General features: G+C 38.2%; 3 protein-coding genes across 4 annotated transcripts in view; 2 read left to right on the top strand and 1 right to left on the bottom strand.

The window, feature by feature from the left end:
* LOC103148079 (schwannomin-interacting protein 1) overlaps positions 1-3,753 on the top strand; it is a 25,923-nt gene extending 22,170 nt beyond the window's left edge. For both annotated transcript variants that reach the window (XM_007566704.2, XM_007566703.2), the window contains exons 5-7: positions 122-245; positions 1,412-1,505; positions 3,246-3,753. In XM_007566704.2, coding sequence (XP_007566766.1) covers positions 122-245; positions 1,412-1,505; positions 3,246-3,297 — 270 coding nt within the window. In that variant the 3' untranslated portion in view covers positions 3,298-3,753. The remainder of the gene's footprint in view (positions 1-121; positions 246-1,411; positions 1,506-3,245) is intronic.
* Positions 3,754-4,284: 531 nt separating this feature from the next.
* il12a (interleukin 12a) lies at positions 4,285-9,425 on the top strand. Its single transcript, XM_007566736.2, has 6 exons — positions 4,285-7,395; positions 7,493-7,582; positions 8,350-8,391; positions 8,490-8,633; positions 8,751-8,792; positions 8,975-9,425. The coding sequence occupies exons 1-6, from the start codon at positions 7,258-7,260 to the stop codon at positions 9,110-9,112; spliced, it is 594 nt and encodes a 197-aa protein (XP_007566798.1). The 5' UTR covers positions 4,285-7,257; the 3' UTR covers positions 9,113-9,425.
* A 2,649-nt stretch (positions 9,426-12,074) lies between these two features.
* Positions 12,075-15,138, bottom strand: LOC107837976 (uncharacterized). The gene is made up of 6 exons (XM_016678953.1): positions 14,838-15,138; positions 14,481-14,613; positions 13,471-13,518; positions 13,363-13,368; positions 12,962-13,258; positions 12,075-12,708 (listed from the first exon to the last, which is right to left on the bottom strand). The coding sequence occupies exons 1-6, from the start codon at positions 14,916-14,918 to the stop codon at positions 12,671-12,673; spliced, it is 603 nt and encodes a 200-aa protein (XP_016534439.1). The 5' UTR covers positions 14,919-15,138; the 3' UTR covers positions 12,075-12,670.
* Positions 15,139-16,859: the final 1,721 nt, after the last annotated feature.

A 16,859-nucleotide genomic window follows, 5' to 3' on the forward strand; every position in this document is an offset into this window, starting at 1 on the left:
GTTTTTAGTTTTTCATTTCATTAACTTTATATTTGCAATAATTAAGCTGGTTTAAACAAAATATTGTTTCGAGAGAAACCAAAAAACCCTAATGAATGTTTTTTTTCTTTCCTTCCATCAGCTTCCACACATGCCTCATATCAGCGAGTGTCTAATGAAAAGAAGTCTGAAACCCACCGACTTGAGAGACATGACACTGGGGCAGCTTCAGGTTATAGTCAACGACCTGCATTCCCAGATTGAAAGTGAGTGAACACACACACACTGACCTCTGCTTTCACTGGCAGAAATGAGCAAGAAGACAAATGGGGGAAATACCAGCACAGTGACCCCTGGCCCCTCCTCGGTAGATATGAAAGTACTCCACTATATATTAGTCACTTCGGAGCTGTACAGTACCAGTCAGCAGCTTCCCCTGAGCGCTTTCTGTTACCGCTCTGTATACCTCATTGATCCTGGTATCCATAGATGAATAATCTCGCATTTTAACGTTAAACCCTTTCAAAAATCCCCACAAGTCCCAAATCACACAAAAAAGAAAGTTCTACAAAAGCAACTTTCCCCTTTTTAGACCTCTTCAACCTTTTATTGTTTTTTTTTTTTTCTGGGGAAAGCAGCCAAGACATGTGATGCAACGAGGAGCGCATGCCGCTGATGTGTCAGCTTTAGACGAGCTGTTTTTGTTTTTAAAAACATTGCTCAAAGTAAGGTAAATGTCCCAGGGTTCCTGCAGACTCTTAAAAGTAATTAAAAAATACCATAAAAATACATTTCAGGTCTTAAAGTATTGCTATGTACATCCATATGTACCATTCTGGGACCTAACTGACATTTAGCTACTTCTGGTATATTCACTGGGTTTTTTTTTGTTTGTTTTTTTTTCATTGCTTTGAAAACTTTGCTAGCGTCATCTTTTTAGTCAATGATTAGTTATTCTTTCTCAGAAATGTGAATGTTGTTGTACTATAGCAAAACTAGAAGAAACCCCATCAAGCACGGAGGCAAACAGGCATGTCGTCGAAGGAAAAGTATCCTTGGAAACTGAGACTATGTACAAAACTGTTCTCCTCCCGTATCGGCCTTAATTCACCCTGGACAGATTTGTCTTTATAGAAATGTATTTAACATGTTATGAAGCTACTGCAGAAAAGCTTTACCGTTAGGAAACCTAAGCTAAAAAAAAATCTCCAATTTAAGTTGATAAACTTATGTGTAATTATAAAATAATGAGTGAATAAATTTACCTCTTAAAAAATGTTTAATGTAACTTTCTAGTCCTTTGCTGCTGTCCTGTATCACCATTACATCCACATTTATTACTGCTTAAAAGGATTTGTGACTATTTCTAAGTCATACACTTCAAAACTACTGCTTTTGACGAATGTGTGTGTCTCCATGCATATCACTGCAGGTCTGAATGAGGAGCTTGTACAGTTGCTACTGATTCGGGATGAGCTACACATGGAGCAGGACGCCATGCTGGTTGACATTGAGGACCTCACCAGGTGACGACACATTAAATGGGACTTTTTACTGATAAACTGTAAAAATCCACTTTTTTCTATAAGTTTTGCCACTCACATACATGTCTGATTACTGTCTGGCCTTTTAAATTAAGGAGTCACTTAAGTGGATGTCCAGGTATCAGTTTGAAACCTGGAGCTCAGCCGTACCTGGGTTATGCAGCAGGATAAAAATCAAAAGCTCATCAGTAGAATCGCATCTGAATGGCTTTCAAAAATACAAAACTAATTAAGGTTTTGACGTGGCCTATTCAAAGTCAGAACCTTAGAGAGTTGAGATGCGGCGGAGTGACCTTAAACAGGTCAAAATCCCTCCTGGGGCGCAATTAAAACAAATGACTCATTGCCAGTTTGTGCAGTAATTTTCTTGATCGATTCGTCATCATTGGTTAAAAAGAAAAAAACTGTTATATAATATTTACAGGCTAATTACAACATTTCCCACTTGATAACTTAATTAACTCTGACTTGTTAACTCTGTGGAGTTCCCCTGAATGTACGCCGTCATCTTTACCAGTGGAGCAGGATTATATTTCATCAAAGCAAAATCCAGTTCCCACATTCTGTGGTTTTGTTTTTTTGTTTTTATTTTATTTTATGACAAAGATGTTTCCCAGTTAAAGCAGATTAAACATCATCTGTTGGTGAAGGTCGTGATTGATCCAGTTAGGTCTGGTTTCAGGTTAAAAAATATTCCCAAACACTTTTGCATCTGATCTCACCAGTGTTCTCATCTCGGTTGGTATCCTGTCATGGAAAACACAAACCAGTAAAAAGAAAAAAACTTTTTTCAATCTTTCCACATTTGTTTTTTGTTTGTTTGTTTGTTTATGTCATCAAACAATATCTCAATCGAGAACATTGACCAGTTTAATGCTTTGGTCATATTTTTGTTGCTTTCATTTTCATAAAAGTCTCACATTATCTTAAGAAACTGACGACTTTAGACAGAGGTTACTTTTAAACACGAAACTGAATTGAAACAAAATGTTTTTCATCATCCAATCCAAGGTCGTTTCCTTCCTGTCGGACCATTTTTTAGGTGGTTGGTTTCGGCCCGCATTTCACCTTCAGGATATTGATTTCCCCATCACTTTTCTCTGCACTTTTCTCTAATTCATCTTTTAGTTCGGTTTTAGTTCATCTAACTGAGCTAAATTTCAACAGATGTTAAGTGAAGGCATAAATTCAGCCCTTCGTTATTTTTGTCTAAACCTTCTTCACTCATCTACTTTTCTAATTGTGGTTTGATGTTATTTTTATTGTCTTTTCCATTAATTTTGGTCCTTATCCATATTTGGAGCAGTCGACTGATAAAAGTTTGTAAGTTTGAATTAGTTTAAAGAAATAAATACTTACATAGCAAGTGACATACATACATTTTTAGCACAGTGTCGCTCTGACGTCAAGCTAAATTTGTTTATTACCATTTTTTCAGCAATCCTTTGAGAACATGAATTTTATTTTTATGCATTAGTTTTTGTTTTCTGTTATTTTTATGGAGTTGTATCCCGATGTCGCACTGTGTTTAGTGACAGTGTCTAAAGGTATAAGATAAATAGTCCATTATTTTGTTCATTCATTTATAAAAGTTCAGCTTGTTGTATCTTTTGCCATTTTTTTTGATGTTTTTCAACAACAACAACAACAACAACAAAATAAATAAATAAATAAAAGTAAATTTTCCTAAAAAATCTTTTACTTCTGCTTTCTTCTTCCCAGGCATGCCGAGAGCCAGCAGAAACATTTGGCTGAGAGAACCCTTTCCAAATAAGACGGCCGTCCTTCCACTGTCCCCGCTCCCGTCTGTTTCCCTTCTGCCGAGATGAAACCTTTCCTCCCTGGATCACTTCCTCTGCACCCTGTGTCTATCCAAAACCTCCCCGCCTGCCCCAAGTATTTTCGCTCCTTCCTCCCCCGCCACACTTCCCTGCCGTCTACCCTTCTACCAACTCACTGACTTCACTGGTAGCAACAGCACAGAAGAAGAAAAAAAAGAAGAAAAGAAAAAAAAACACTGTCTTTTAACTGCTTCTCCCGGCGCCGAAGGATGGAGCAGCGCGTCCTACTTCCTGGGAGAAGAGGAAAACTGTGTGTCATCATAGATTCTGTCCCCCAGCTTCCTGTGCAGTAGTCGGCCTTGCTTTGCTACTGTTTCTTTTCGACTTTCTACATTTGCCACTAAATTATACCTGTTCAGATGCAAAAAAAAAAAAATAATAAAAATAAAGTGTGGAAAAAATCAAATAATAGTTCAAACTTTAGTAGAAAGTCAGTCATAAAAAGAAAAAAAAAAGGAAAAACACTGTATGACAAGAAAACTGAAAACGAATTTTTCTTCAGAACATTTTTAAGTTGGACTCAAAAAGTTGAAGCGTTTTTATTCTGCACAAATGGTAGTTTTCAACTGAGAAACGTTTGTCCGAAGGTGCTAAAAAGAGTGTAAAGGAAACATGCCTGCTTTGTAGTGGAGTTGTAGACTGGTAATACGTTCACTCTGAATTGCTCTATCAGCATTTTGTGAATGTTGAATCTTTCTGACATGAGTCATTTCAAATGAATAAGTGTGTTAAATATCATTTTCATCCTGCTGTATTCAGATGCTTTATTTGAGGGAAAGAAATGTTTATGTACAGAAATGTAAAATAAAGAATAAACTTGGTTTTGTATGTGTTGGTCTGTGCAGTTCGTCGCCCCGTCAGCCGAGCAGAACGTTCAGCTTCCTCTTTCTAAGAAGTGTGATGTTACTTACTGTGACTCAGCTGCTGCCTTTTTTTTTTCATCTTACTTCACTGTGTCATGTATTGAGGCAAGCTGTTTTTTTCTTCTTCTTCTTCTTCTTCTTCTCAAGGTGACTGCAAATTAATTTGGACAACCCCTTTTAAAATCATTATCAGGAATTTTTCTCTCAACCAAATGACCACTGATGAGCTTAATAAGTAGAACATAAAGTTCACTTGTGGTGAGACACCAGACCATACTGAGATAAATCTAGATGACTTGAATGTTTTGTGATGAATAAAAAAATTTTGTCATTTTTTTTCTTTCCTTTTTTTTCAGGTAAAACTGCTTCTTCCTGGTGGGTCGTACACCTGAACACATGGTGTAACTCATACAGCGACCGTGGGTTTCAGCGTTTGACAGCCCTGTGGTCAATGTGTACAAAGAGCAGGAAACTCCTGCAGCCACACGCAGAAAACTAGTTTCAAAGAAATGCATTTCCCTTCAAACACTGCATGAGGTGTGTGTGCGTTTGTGTGGATCGCTCACAAATCAGCCTAAGTCCGAGTTAGTGAACGCTTTGCCCCCTCGCTGAGATAATCCATCGCACCTCACAGGTGTGGCGTATCAGGATACTGACTGGACAGCAGGATTAGCGCCACAATGAGGCCACTCTGAAATCTGCAGCTTGATCACACAGAGCACGCCACAGATGTTGCAGGTTTTGAGGGAGACCCCAGTTGCCACGCACAGACCACGTGTAATCGCACCTCCACCTGATCGCCTGAAAGGTCGTCTGAGGACAGCCACCCGGACGTCGGCTTTGAGAATCGGTTTGCAAAACCAGACAATCCCTTTACAAAATGTCAGAAACAGTCTTGGGGAAGCTCATTTGAGTTTTTGCCGTCCTCATTGGAGTCTTGTCTGCGATTTGATTGGGGAAATGTTCACGTTTGATTGTGTCTGGCACATTGGAGAGGTGTCCTCTACACGGAGGGATCCTACTTTTCACTGTTCAGGGCAGATGGCAGACGGTGTGTGTGGCGTTGTGTGGGTGATGTTGATGTTCTAAATGGAGTGACCCGTGGCGGTGGATGGACAGTGACATGTTATCAACAACGAACACAGGTGTATTTTTCTGACGGCATTTTGAATGCACCAAGATACTGTAATGAAATCCTGAGACCCCATTGGTTTGACCTTCACCTCATGATGTTGTACAACCTCATGTTGCCAGGATCTGCACACAAAGCTACTGGAAGCTGATCCCTGTTCATATTTGGGATGCTCTGGGTTGGCGTGTGAGACTTCCTACCAACATCCAGCAACGTCCCGAAGTCAATGGAGACGAGTGGACCAATATCCCACAGGCCACAATCAACAACTTGATAATATGCGAAGATGTTGTACCGCATGAGGCAAATGGTGCAAACACCAAATACTGACAGGGTTTCTTACCCTCCCAAACTCCCCACCACCCAAAATAAAATAAAAGCAAAACTGCAGAATTCAGAGTTTCCTTTTATCGTGACTAACCTAATGCACGTCTGTCCAGTAATCACGCGGTCCACTCTTATCAGCATCTTGATATACCACACCTAGGTGGGATGGATTTTCTCTGCGAAGGAAAAGTGTTCACTAACACAGATTTGTGAACAACACTTGAGAGGCGTCTTGCAGCCTGGGAAAGCCTTGGAGTTCCCCAGAACGAGGTCAGGAGAACGAGGCTGGGTTTCCCTCCTGGACGAGCTGCTCCACGTTTAGATGGTTTATGCAACATTTTCATTTTGCAGCAAGTTGTGTTGTGGGATGGTTTGGGATTCTCTGTTCGATCACCAGAATTTTTTTTCTCTCTTACTAGAAAGTTACTGTGCATTTTGAGAAACTTCTGAAGACACGAAAAATAATACTGGACTAGATAGATAGATAGATAGATAGATAGATAGATAGATAGATAGATAGATAGATAGATAGATAGAGTTTTGTTTATGCTTATTTTTCAAAGATTGTTTTAAAATTTTGATTGTCTCTGCTCAATGGACTGAGTGGAGACAATCAATTGTCTTTATTTATATGAATACATTTATTTATTTATTTATTTATCAAATAAATCGAGTTGTGTTCTTTGATCCAAACTATATATTTGTACGGTGACCTCTGAGCTGCCTACTTTTTTTTTTTTTAATCTACATGCATTTGGTTTGCTCATCGACTTTTGTTTCTGAAAGTCTTGTGGGAAACGCAGTCCTGTCGCCGCCCTCCTAGAATGAGCCGAAAATGATGACAATCCCTCCGTCGTTTCAGGGGCCCACGCCGACAGGCCCGCTGACCTCCAGCTGGCTCTTGAGTCGTGAAATGATGCTGTTTGATGTCACATGTGATTCACTTCACCCTCGCTACCCCACACAGCGGTCTTCCTGGCATGATTAATTATTAATCGCTGTTTATCGCTCCATTAATAGCGCTGATGTGACCGAACAGGCAGAATTTCCAAATATCACTCTGCACCGCAGATCGCGTAATGGTTACAGCACCGACTTACTGTAGCTCTTAATTGGAAGCCCCGTCTCTCCCTGGTGATTGGTTGCTGCTCCTTCGCTTTGAATTCAGGCCGTTAAGTGTCTTTCTTTCACCCACTACAGAATAATCCCGTCCTACAGAATAATCCTTCAAGGAGAAATCATGCGGAAATTACATTACGTCTTGCTTGTGCGGGAATTCCCCGCTTGTTTGTATAAAACCTAGAGATGAAAGCGTGCAGCTCAGTGTTGCTGTTTTACCAAGTTCCATCACAGATATCTCTCTCTCTTTCTGTCTGGTCCGAAAAAATGAGACACGTTCATTTAAGTAAGTCAGTGACATCCAAGCGATCAAATGCGCATTTTAAAATTTTTATTCATTTATTTATTTTTTTACTGTTCCGTTTCGGTTGTTTGGTTGCCCAAAACGTGATGCTACCGCGGGTGTTGATGTCTGGGATTCTCCTGCAGGCTTTTCCAGCTGCGCCGCGCTGATGCTGATGCTGATGCTGCTCAACTGGCGCACATCCACGGGGCTGCCGCTGCCGCTGCCGCCGCCGAGCGCAAACAGCGCACAGTGCGCAAGTCTCTTCAGGAGCCTTCTGCGGAGTGTCACGGATGTTCTCAAAAGCGTGAGTAAACTTTTTTTTTTTAACTTATTATTCAACTATCCCCATCACGATTTTTTTTTTTTATGAAATAAAATAAATGTACATTTTTGTATTGCAGGAAGATTTGTGTTTCAGCTTGATCAAATCCAGTGAGATGCCAATGAGGAGCAGCGAAACGGTGTGGGCCTGCACTCCCGCTTCGGCTCAGGTAAATAATTAAGACGTTGTTGTTGTTGTTGTTGTTTCTATTTGTCGTCTTTGCCTGCAGCTGCTCTGGTCGTGTCCCCAGAGCAGCTGTCTGTTTGTGCATGAATGTGTGGAACATTGTAGAGTCAAACGCTTTGGAGTCCTGTTTAGATGATCAGTAATCAGCTCGCTAATTACATAAAAATAACTTTAAAATACACTTATAAGGTATTGAGAAAGAATTTGTGTCACATGCGTCAAACTGAAGGTTCGTGGGCCAAATCCGGCTCGCCACAGCTATTTCTGTGGCCACAGAAACAGAACTTCAACATGACAGTTGTGTGCTTAGATGCTATTTTTATCAGTCAAATCAAAGCTGCTTTATATTTGTATCATGCTGAATTACTTAAGTGTTAAATACTGTTTTTTGTGTGTTTTTTTTTGTTATGGAGAAAAAGATTTAATATTTTAACAGCTTATAGGTAGTTGCATCAATTTCATTCGAAATGACAATGTGTTTATTATTAGGTCAAATAATAAAACAACTAACAAAGAAATACAGTAATTCTTTGTTACTTAATACCGTTCAGCATTGAGAGACTGGATAAATAAGTTTCGGAATCAGTTTCTACCAAATGTCTTGCATTAAAATAAAAACAGACACATGAAGCTGTTTTCAGCGTTGTTTACAGTTTCATTTATTGAACTGTGGTGTCTGTGTTGACCAGAAATAAACTCCACAACAGCAACAACAAAAACTCATGTTAGAAACTTGTACTTTCCCCTCAGAACTCCAGCTGTGCCATGCTGACCAATTCGTCCTTCAGTGAGGTACGTTGTTGCTGCGAGTCGCTTCTAAAAGGTTGATTTTTGGACACAATAAAATAAACCACAAGTCCTGTTTTCTTTTATTATTCTTGTCCTGACAGAATGAGTGTGTGATGAACATCATGAGGGATTTGGCCTACTACCAGACCGCGATTGACACGTACCTCCAGTCCCCACTCCACAAACCTGAGAAGGAAAAAACACTTCTGGGTCCGACTCTGGGAGTCATTCAGGACCTGAGGAAGGTCAGTAAGAGCTGCAGGACATGCAGCCATGCGACAAACATGTGATGCTGAAGGAATCTGTAGGGAAATTTGGAAAATGGAAGTTGCATGATAAAATCTTTTTCTTGGTTTGCACAGAACTGCTCCTTGGTGGAAACAGGAGAGCACAACTCTTTTGAGGTATTTTTTTTCTAGTCCTTTTGTGTTTGTTCCCCATTCAACACCACTGTGTATTTACTTTTTTGTTAAGTTTTGTTTTTCGTCTAAATCCTTACAGGAATTAGTGTTTTCTTGTAATTATTTCAAAAGGGAATTTCTGTTGTTAGCACGATCGTCATTCTTCTGTCCGTCCTTGTATTTAGGACGCACCCGGTCGGTGGGAAAGCGACTCCTTCAAGAACCGACAGAAGATGTGTAAGATGATGAGAGGCTTCCACGTTCGCGCCATCACCATCAACCGAGCCGTGGGCTACATCTCCTCAGGGGACCACAGGAAGTAGACGAGCCGAAGCTTCATCAGCATCGGCGTCGATCCCATCTTCCTTCCATATGATTTACTGCGCCAAACCCGTAACACTGTTGTCACAAGCTACTGAACGTGTGGTGCTTACCGCCAAACGAAGCTGCTCAGGCATAAGCTATCCGTGCGGACCCTCTTTCTCTTTGTAAGAGCCAAGGGTCCGCCAGTCTGTCACTAAGAGTAGTAATGGTCATATTGGCCTGGTTAAAGTCTTGGAATGTATTCCAGTATTCGATTTTATTTATTTATTTATTATTTATTTGTATTAACTTAATAATTTATTTGATCTGAAAGTAAAGCAGTATTTTCTGAAAATATCTAGAAAGCTGATGTGTATTTCAAATAAAGTTCCCATGTTTGTTGAATGGCATACTTTTTCCGGACTCACATTTCTCAGGTTCCTTTTAACATATTTATGTCTACGTGAAAAATTATTTTCCTACTTTAGTTTTTTAGTTTTTGTTGTTTTGCACCCTTTAAAGTTTCAATTGATTCAGTTTTACTGTCAGAAAAAGACAACCTGAGTAAAAACAAACTGCAGTTTGCAAATGACAATTTTGTCTAATTAAGGGGGAAAGGCATCCAAGCAAATCTGGTGTTGGTGGAAATATTACTGTCTACTTTATCAAGTCATGAATAACATTTTAATTATATATATATATATATATATATATTGCTGTTGAGATGATAAAATAGATTGTTAATTTAAATACAGTCCATCAAGTAACCATATTTTATTGGGCAGTCACATGCTAAATTCGGCCTTTTCATGCTCCACAAGAACAGAGAAGTGCATGAAAAAAAAACATTTCTGAGTACAAAACTAGACCACATCATTTGCTACAGACCACAAATAGGAAGTAAGAATGAAAACAGCAAAAACTATCACAGTTTTGGGGGAAAATCAAAACATACTGGACCACAGAGCAATGGCAGCATGAGGCGACAAGATATTCAACAAACCAACAATGAGGAATGTAAACAATGTGGGAAAGCAGGAATACATGAACTCACTGTTTTTATAGTGACAAATATTAAAACTGGCTGAATGGATCAAACTGAAATGACAGTAAAGATAATGATAACGAAAAAAAAACAGCTGTGTGTTCTTGCAGCAAAAAGGAAATTGTGTGTTTTGTTTTGTGAGGAGGATCCATGGAATAGTAAAAATAATTTTCAATAAATAAAAAGAAAAAAAAATAGGTTTTGTGGAGATTTACAGCTGTGTAAGTCTTGTAGTGAGGTTTGTTCTTCTTCTGTCTCATGGGATTCAAACATTGGTCATCATCATGAATCTGAAACCAAATAATTTGGTATGGAAATGTTCATGTTTTATTTGGGTGTAAATCATTTACTAAACCACCAGTGATATTACCTATGGAGAGCTATACAAGGGGGCTGGTAAAACATGTTGGTGCTCTGGCCAGTAAGTCAAGAATTGTGTTTTTATTATTTCTTACAAAAAACAATCAAATTATGGCCTGTAGAACCACAGGCAGGAGGCAGTGGAGCTTGATTTTTTTTTTTAACATTTTAGCTGTCTCATGTTTTACTGACAGGACCAGTAGCACCTGAAGCTGTACATACTGTGCATACCTTTAAATTACCCTTTAAGTGGGAAAAAAAGTTATATATATAAATATATATATAACTTTTTTGGAGTGGGCACGCCCAACGTCTCTAAACCTTATTGGTCAGTTTACTTTTGTTTGCCGGCTTTGCGCTCCTTCTGTAAGCTAAATGGAGAAGGACCTCGCTGCAGCAAGTATACTTGGCTAAATGTGACTATGAAGTGAAGCTAGATAAAATAAAAATAATAATAAAAATAAAAATAATAATAATAATAATATTTTAGCCTTCCCGTAGTTCTCGGACGGGTCGAGTGAAGCCCGCCTGAGCTTTTTACCGTGTGCGCGGTTCTGGCGGGTCGCTGGTGTAACAGCTTTTTTTCTTCTTCTTCTTTTTTTTTTGTGTGGTTTAGCGAAGTGAGGAACTAATGGTCACCCGGTTGGCCGACCATGACATCTGCCATGCTCTTCCTGAGTGTCTCAGGAAAACTGTGGGAGGGTCGAGACTTTGCCAAAAAGAGTAGAAATTAAGCAAAAATTATTAACCTCCTCCTCTGGAAGTCTGATACAGCACCTGAACCTGGGACCTCCATCCTCCTTCTCCGATGGATCACACGGCTAGGCTTTGTTTTTGAAAATAAATACTAATAAAAATCATTTTTATAAAAATTACCTACTGCAACTTTAATGTATCACATTAATATCATAAAACCCCTTTGCTCGAGTGAGCTCTCAACTTTAGTTCAAATAAGATTCCTAATCAATTCAAATAATGCTTTAAATGCTCAGCTCAACTGACAATTGGTTTTTTACTTAACAGTGTTACCAAGTAGTGTACAGTTAACAATAAAAATCCAATTCATATTATCAGTTCCCTGTGACTTTTATAAGCTTTTCATTTTCTTTGAAGGATAATCATTTTCCAAATGAATCTTAAATCTGAAAAAGACCAAATTTCAGGATTCTTCTTCAGGCTTACTTAGCAGACTGCTCAATGGATGGGCAGGAAAATACTTTATGAAATCGATTTGCTTACAAATAACAGTTTTAATATACGTCTTTTGCAGCCATTCTCTCCTGTTTTAGTGTTTGGTGCACTTAATGATGTAAAGAGTGATTATTTATGCTGGCCATGCAGCAAACTCCATGCAAACTTAGCATCAGATTTTCAGTTCTAGTGCCAGTGCTTCGGCAGTCAAAATAAGTGCCTAATAAGTACAGGCTTCATATCACAAGATTTTTTTAAATTAGCAAAACAACAATGCTGATTCACAAAACTAATAACTTTTTTTTTTCAGAACTCTACATTGATTTGGAGATCATTTAAGACGAATGTTGCTTTTAGACTGTGACCAAATGAATACATCAGACAGGTTTATTTTACAAATACAACATATTTACTCTTGTCTGGTACGCAATAAAAAAATAGCTGCTTTTATTTTATTTACATGCCGTTAATAGGCGTATAAAATTGCATCACAAGTAAAATGAATTGTAACAGATAAAACGATATATAAAGAACATGGTGAACGTAAATGGTAAGTAGATAAAATTTCTACATAGCACTTTTTCAGTTACTGACCACACAAACCAATTCACACAGCCAGACTCACCCAGTTGTCTTCATCTTTCCACTGAGTCACTCACATGATGAGTAATTAATGGCATAATATGAATCTGTTTTAATGCAGTTTTATAAAATATTCCACAGGATTTTACCTAAAATGGTACACACACATTCACACACCTCACTTGCCACTGACCTGCCATTGTTCACAAATGAAACCTTCATGAACATGTAATGGGATACGGATTTTGGCACATTTTAAATGTAAACACAAAAGTTATTGTTTGGTGTGTAGAAAATAAAAACAAAAGAGAGGCGAAGTTTGGTCCTCCTGTCAATGACACTTCATCAAACTCCTGAGATCCTTGCTGCAGTTTGTTGAATCCATTTTTTATGTAGAAGCTTATTCGTCCATGGACTCATCATCTGCTTTCAATAAATCTAAAAGCAGACACAACAGAAAAGAAAAAAAAAACATTTAATTATTTGGCTATGCTACTCCATGCTGCACTTTCTCTGTACCTGTTGGGAGCCGCGAAAGTTACAGGCCTCTTTTCAGTGTTTTGAAAAGAGGCCTGTAACTTTTGGCCTCTTTTTAGTACACCTCAACACTAATAATAAAGAAGCCAAAGTTTAAAGTATAACTTTGAAATCTTTAGACAACTTAAGAATGGATGAAATCTTTAGTCCGTACCTTGCAGAGTGTCGCGAACGTTCGTGGACAAGTTCTTCATCTTTTTCAAACTTTCCAACAGGGCAGACGCAGTAGCTTCTCCTTGCCCCCTTCCGTTCTTCCACTTTACCAGCATCTTATGCTTCTGCATGGTCACATCCTTCTCTGTCTCCAGGATGTCATCCAGGTCTTTGCTCAGTAGGCCTAAGTAGATGGCTGCCTGCCTCCACTCTGACCCAAAGTTCTCGGCGACCTGCAGGAGATCTAACTCTGACAGGTCCTGACCCCGATGGATCTTTGTCTCATTTTTCGCTTCAACTGGAAAAATGACTCAAATTAACCAGAAAAGTTTTGTTTAGTAACTAAATCCAGCTTTTGTCCAGTGAGTGACCAAAAGATGAACACCGTAAGAACACTCTCACCTTCACCTGTGGGACAGAAATGATTACAATGTTAGTGACACTGGAAAACCTGAAAAATATGATAGAAAATCTGTCTAACTAAAAGCTAAAAAAAAAAAAAAAACATACATATGGCTCTTTTCCCTTGGTTTTCTTTTAATGCAGCCCACCAGTCATCTGTAGAAAAAAAAAAAAAAAGAAAATGACTGACATCGTTCATGTTCTAACAAAAATCAAACTACAAACCAGCATAAAATCCCTGTGGACAGTTTAACTTCACTGAATGATTGGTAATCCTTTTGGCCTCAATAAAATATGAATAAAAAGTAGAAATTTAAGACATTTTTGAGAGGGATGAAATCATTGGTCAGATGTAAAATGTCATGTAGATTAAAAAGAAGGCATACAAGTAGAACCTGATAAAATGTATTTTTGTAACTTTGTGTTTTTTAAATTGTATGTTGAGAAAATTGCTTGAGCAACAATGGACAAATGGAAAAAGGACAAATAGCCATTTCATGGGAATTTTGATGATATAAAAAAGTGTTTAAATAATTGTACATCTGAAGATGAGAATGTGAGATTTAAATATCATGTAAGGTGGAAATAATTTGTGTCTTTCTGGTTAAAGACACAAATGTCGACATTTAATTGATTAGAAGTTGATGAGTATGAACTTCTAAGATCTTGTATCTTCTACCTGCTCCTTTTCGAACAGATAGTATTGCATGTCACTTGGGCATGATAATTTGTTTTAACTTTTATCATTTTTTTTCTTCTTTCTTGATTTTACTTTTGTCTGTTCGAAATAAAATAAAACAAGTAAACTAGTATCAGAGAAGTTCTGGCAATCAACTCCATATTTTTAAGTTACTTAAAAATAAAGAATATAGTTACATGCTCTGTCTGTATTTTTAACAGGGGCATGAATACGACATGAATATGTCTTTAAAATAAATCTACTGAAAAATATACAAATGTATTTAACAGAATAAGTCAAATTCAGGATGGCTCAATACAAAACACACAAAGTGCCTCTTCAGTGCAAACATTCTCCTAAGCACAAGTCATAAACCACTGTCCTGTAAGATTCCTTTCAATGTTAAAGTGTGTATTTCTCCAGTTAAAAGCACTGGTACCTGATCTGATGACAGCAGACCAAACGACCTCATCCGTGCTCTTCATTAGAGACCATTCAAATGGAGGCTGGTCGTCAAAGACAACTTCGAAAAAGCCTATTAACTGTATCTCAGCTAGTGTAAATTCCAGCTCCTGCAAAAAGACAGGAAAATTTAGCCTTGCTGTTGTAACCAAAAGTTACAAGACAAAAAAAAAAGACCTGCAGAAATATTGAAAAAGATAAAGTTAAAATAGTCCAAGATCGTCTAGTTCCCCAAAATTCCTGCACACAACTTGATGCTTTAGTATTTTTGCACTTGGGAGCGCAATCCAATGTTAATGACGCTCATAATTCATGAACATGAAGATATGCACACCTTAGGTCTGACCACTCCCTCCGGCTCACTTGAAAAGCGAAACGTCCCCTCAACCAGTCTGCACATGGAAGATTTATCCATTCTGATGTATTTATTCGTGTAGCTCTGAACCTGTTCATCTATTTCCTGAATGAAGACAGTAAAGCATAATGAAAAACGAAAGAAAGTTAATCAGTTTCCTGGAAACAACAACCAGGAGAATTAAAATGAAAACACCATGAGAGCTGAGAAACCACATGGAAAAACTAACTGCAACATATTTAAAGAACTGGCATCTTTCATTTTGAGTAGTTATTCACCAGCTGGATCCTCCCAGACCCACATGTTCCTGCAACCACAATCTCACTTCCAGAATGGCATCACAGCTGATTTTAGGTTGGTTTTAAATTTAAACATTCACTTATTTCCTCCTGCTCAATGTTACTCTCAGATATAGAGTTTGATAAAGAGAATAAAAGCAGTGACCACGGTGTTACACAACAATGGAAATGAGAACCGTGTTAATTTTAAAACCATAATGGAAGCAAAGATGAACAGAAGTGAAAGTTACATTGGGCTCTAATTCTGTTCTTACTGTTTCCTCACGGTTTTGAAGGTGAGACATTTTGCTGGAGTTTCAATCATAAACATTTGAGCTGATTTCATGAATGCAATGAACATTACTTCATGAATGGAATATTTCTCTGTGTGAGGATAGAGTTCGTTTTTGTTTTTGTGTGCACACTAATGGAAAAATAAAACTACAAATAAACTAGTTGCTTTTTATAACTAGAAATAGTTGTGTTTGTTTTGGGGGGAAATCAGTCAAATATTTACTCTGTATTTAAAACTGTCAGAGACAAAAGTTAATGCTATAAGTCTACATGTTGAAAACATGCCTACCCAGATACCACATGATGGTAATTCAACACTGAATTATAGTCAGAATGGTTGATTTTTGGTTGAGGTCGACAACTGATGGTGAATTAACCATCAAACAACCATCCAATTCTAGCCAAGTAACCAATGTTGAAAATGTGTCATTGAATCAATGTTGTTTTGTGGTTGAAATCTAATGAATGAAATGCCAATGTCTGATCAATGTTGAATCAATGTGTGTTGTTTTGCCACACCCCTTCCTGTCTTCTCCTCCTCATTGGAGCTCTGGATGACAGCATTTTATTATTGAGCGAGGGATAATCACGTTTTAAATTAATCCCTGTGGAGGATAGTGGGTTCCTTTCTGTACATTTTCTTACTTGTCCATAAAAAACATCACTGACTGTGTGTGATATATTGACACAAAAACATCTACAACTTACTACAAGGAGTGAAGTGGTCCACTCCCACTATTTACATGAGTGGGATGTCCCAAACACATAGCCACTTCGCTGTTGGTTTGTTTGCAAAAGATGTTACTTCACTGTTGAATTATGATCACAAAAGTTGAATTTATGGATAACCCTTGTGCGTGCGAGGACTGTGGCAAATGATACAAGTTTTACGTGTGTGGGGTTGGTTGGACCCCATTTGTAAACACAAGGGTTAAGGTCGATGACTGATGGTTGATAAACCATCAGACAATCATCCAATTCTAGCCAAATAACTGATGTTGAAAAGATGTCATTGAATCAATGTTGTTTTTTGGTCGAATTCTAATAGTTGAAATGCCAGCATCTAATCCAGTGTTTTTCAACACTACTCCTCAAGGTACACTTGAGAATTGGTATTTCCCCAATTCAGAACGCATGATTTTAATTGATGGCTGATTAACAGGGTTTTGCTGAATTGCAAACATACAGGTCAGTTTGACTTGAGGACCAGTGTTGGGAAAAACTGCTAATCAATTTTGAATCCAAGCATGCTGTTTGTTGCACCCCTCCTCCCTTCTTACCTCCTCTCTTCCCCTCTGCTACTACCTTCCCATCTCTCCCTACTGACCTTCCCCACTTTTCACCCCCTCTTAAATATGTTTATTTATTTATGTTTATTTTAAATATTGATTCCCTCATTTTAACCCTCGTCTAGAAATGGGGTCCAACC

The sequence above is a fragment of the Poecilia formosa genome, unplaced genomic scaffold (assembly GCF_000485575.1).
Source record: "Poecilia formosa unplaced genomic scaffold, Poecilia_formosa-5.1.2 Scaffold197, whole genome shotgun sequence".
NCBI lineage: Eukaryota > Metazoa > Chordata > Actinopteri > Cyprinodontiformes > Poeciliidae > Poecilia > Poecilia formosa.

Bases quoted from the DNA above. Each gene is read 5' to 3' on its own strand.
- il12a (XM_007566736.2), top strand. From the start codon at position 7,258: ATGCTGATGCTGATGCTGCTCAACTGGCGCACATCCACGGGGCTGCCG. The intron at 7,583-8,349 runs GTAAATAATTAA...CTTTCCCCTCAG, and splicing joins GCACTCCCGCTTCGGCTCAG to AACTCCAGCTGTGCCATGCT. The intron at 8,634-8,750 runs GTCAGTAAGAGC...TGGTTTGCACAG, and splicing joins TCATTCAGGACCTGAGGAAG to AACTGCTCCTTGGTGGAAAC.
- LOC107837976 (XM_016678953.1), bottom strand. From the start codon at position 14,918: ATGGATAAATCTTCCATGTGCAGACTGGTTGAGGGGACGTTTCGCTTT. The intron at 14,614-14,837 runs GTGTGCATATCT...GTCTTTTTGCAG, and splicing joins AGGGAGTGGTCAGACCTAAG to GAGCTGGAATTTACACTAGC. The intron at 12,709-12,961 runs GTACGGACTAAA...GTCTGCTTTTAG, and splicing joins CGTTCGCGACACTCTGCAAG to ATTTATTGAAAGCAGATGAT.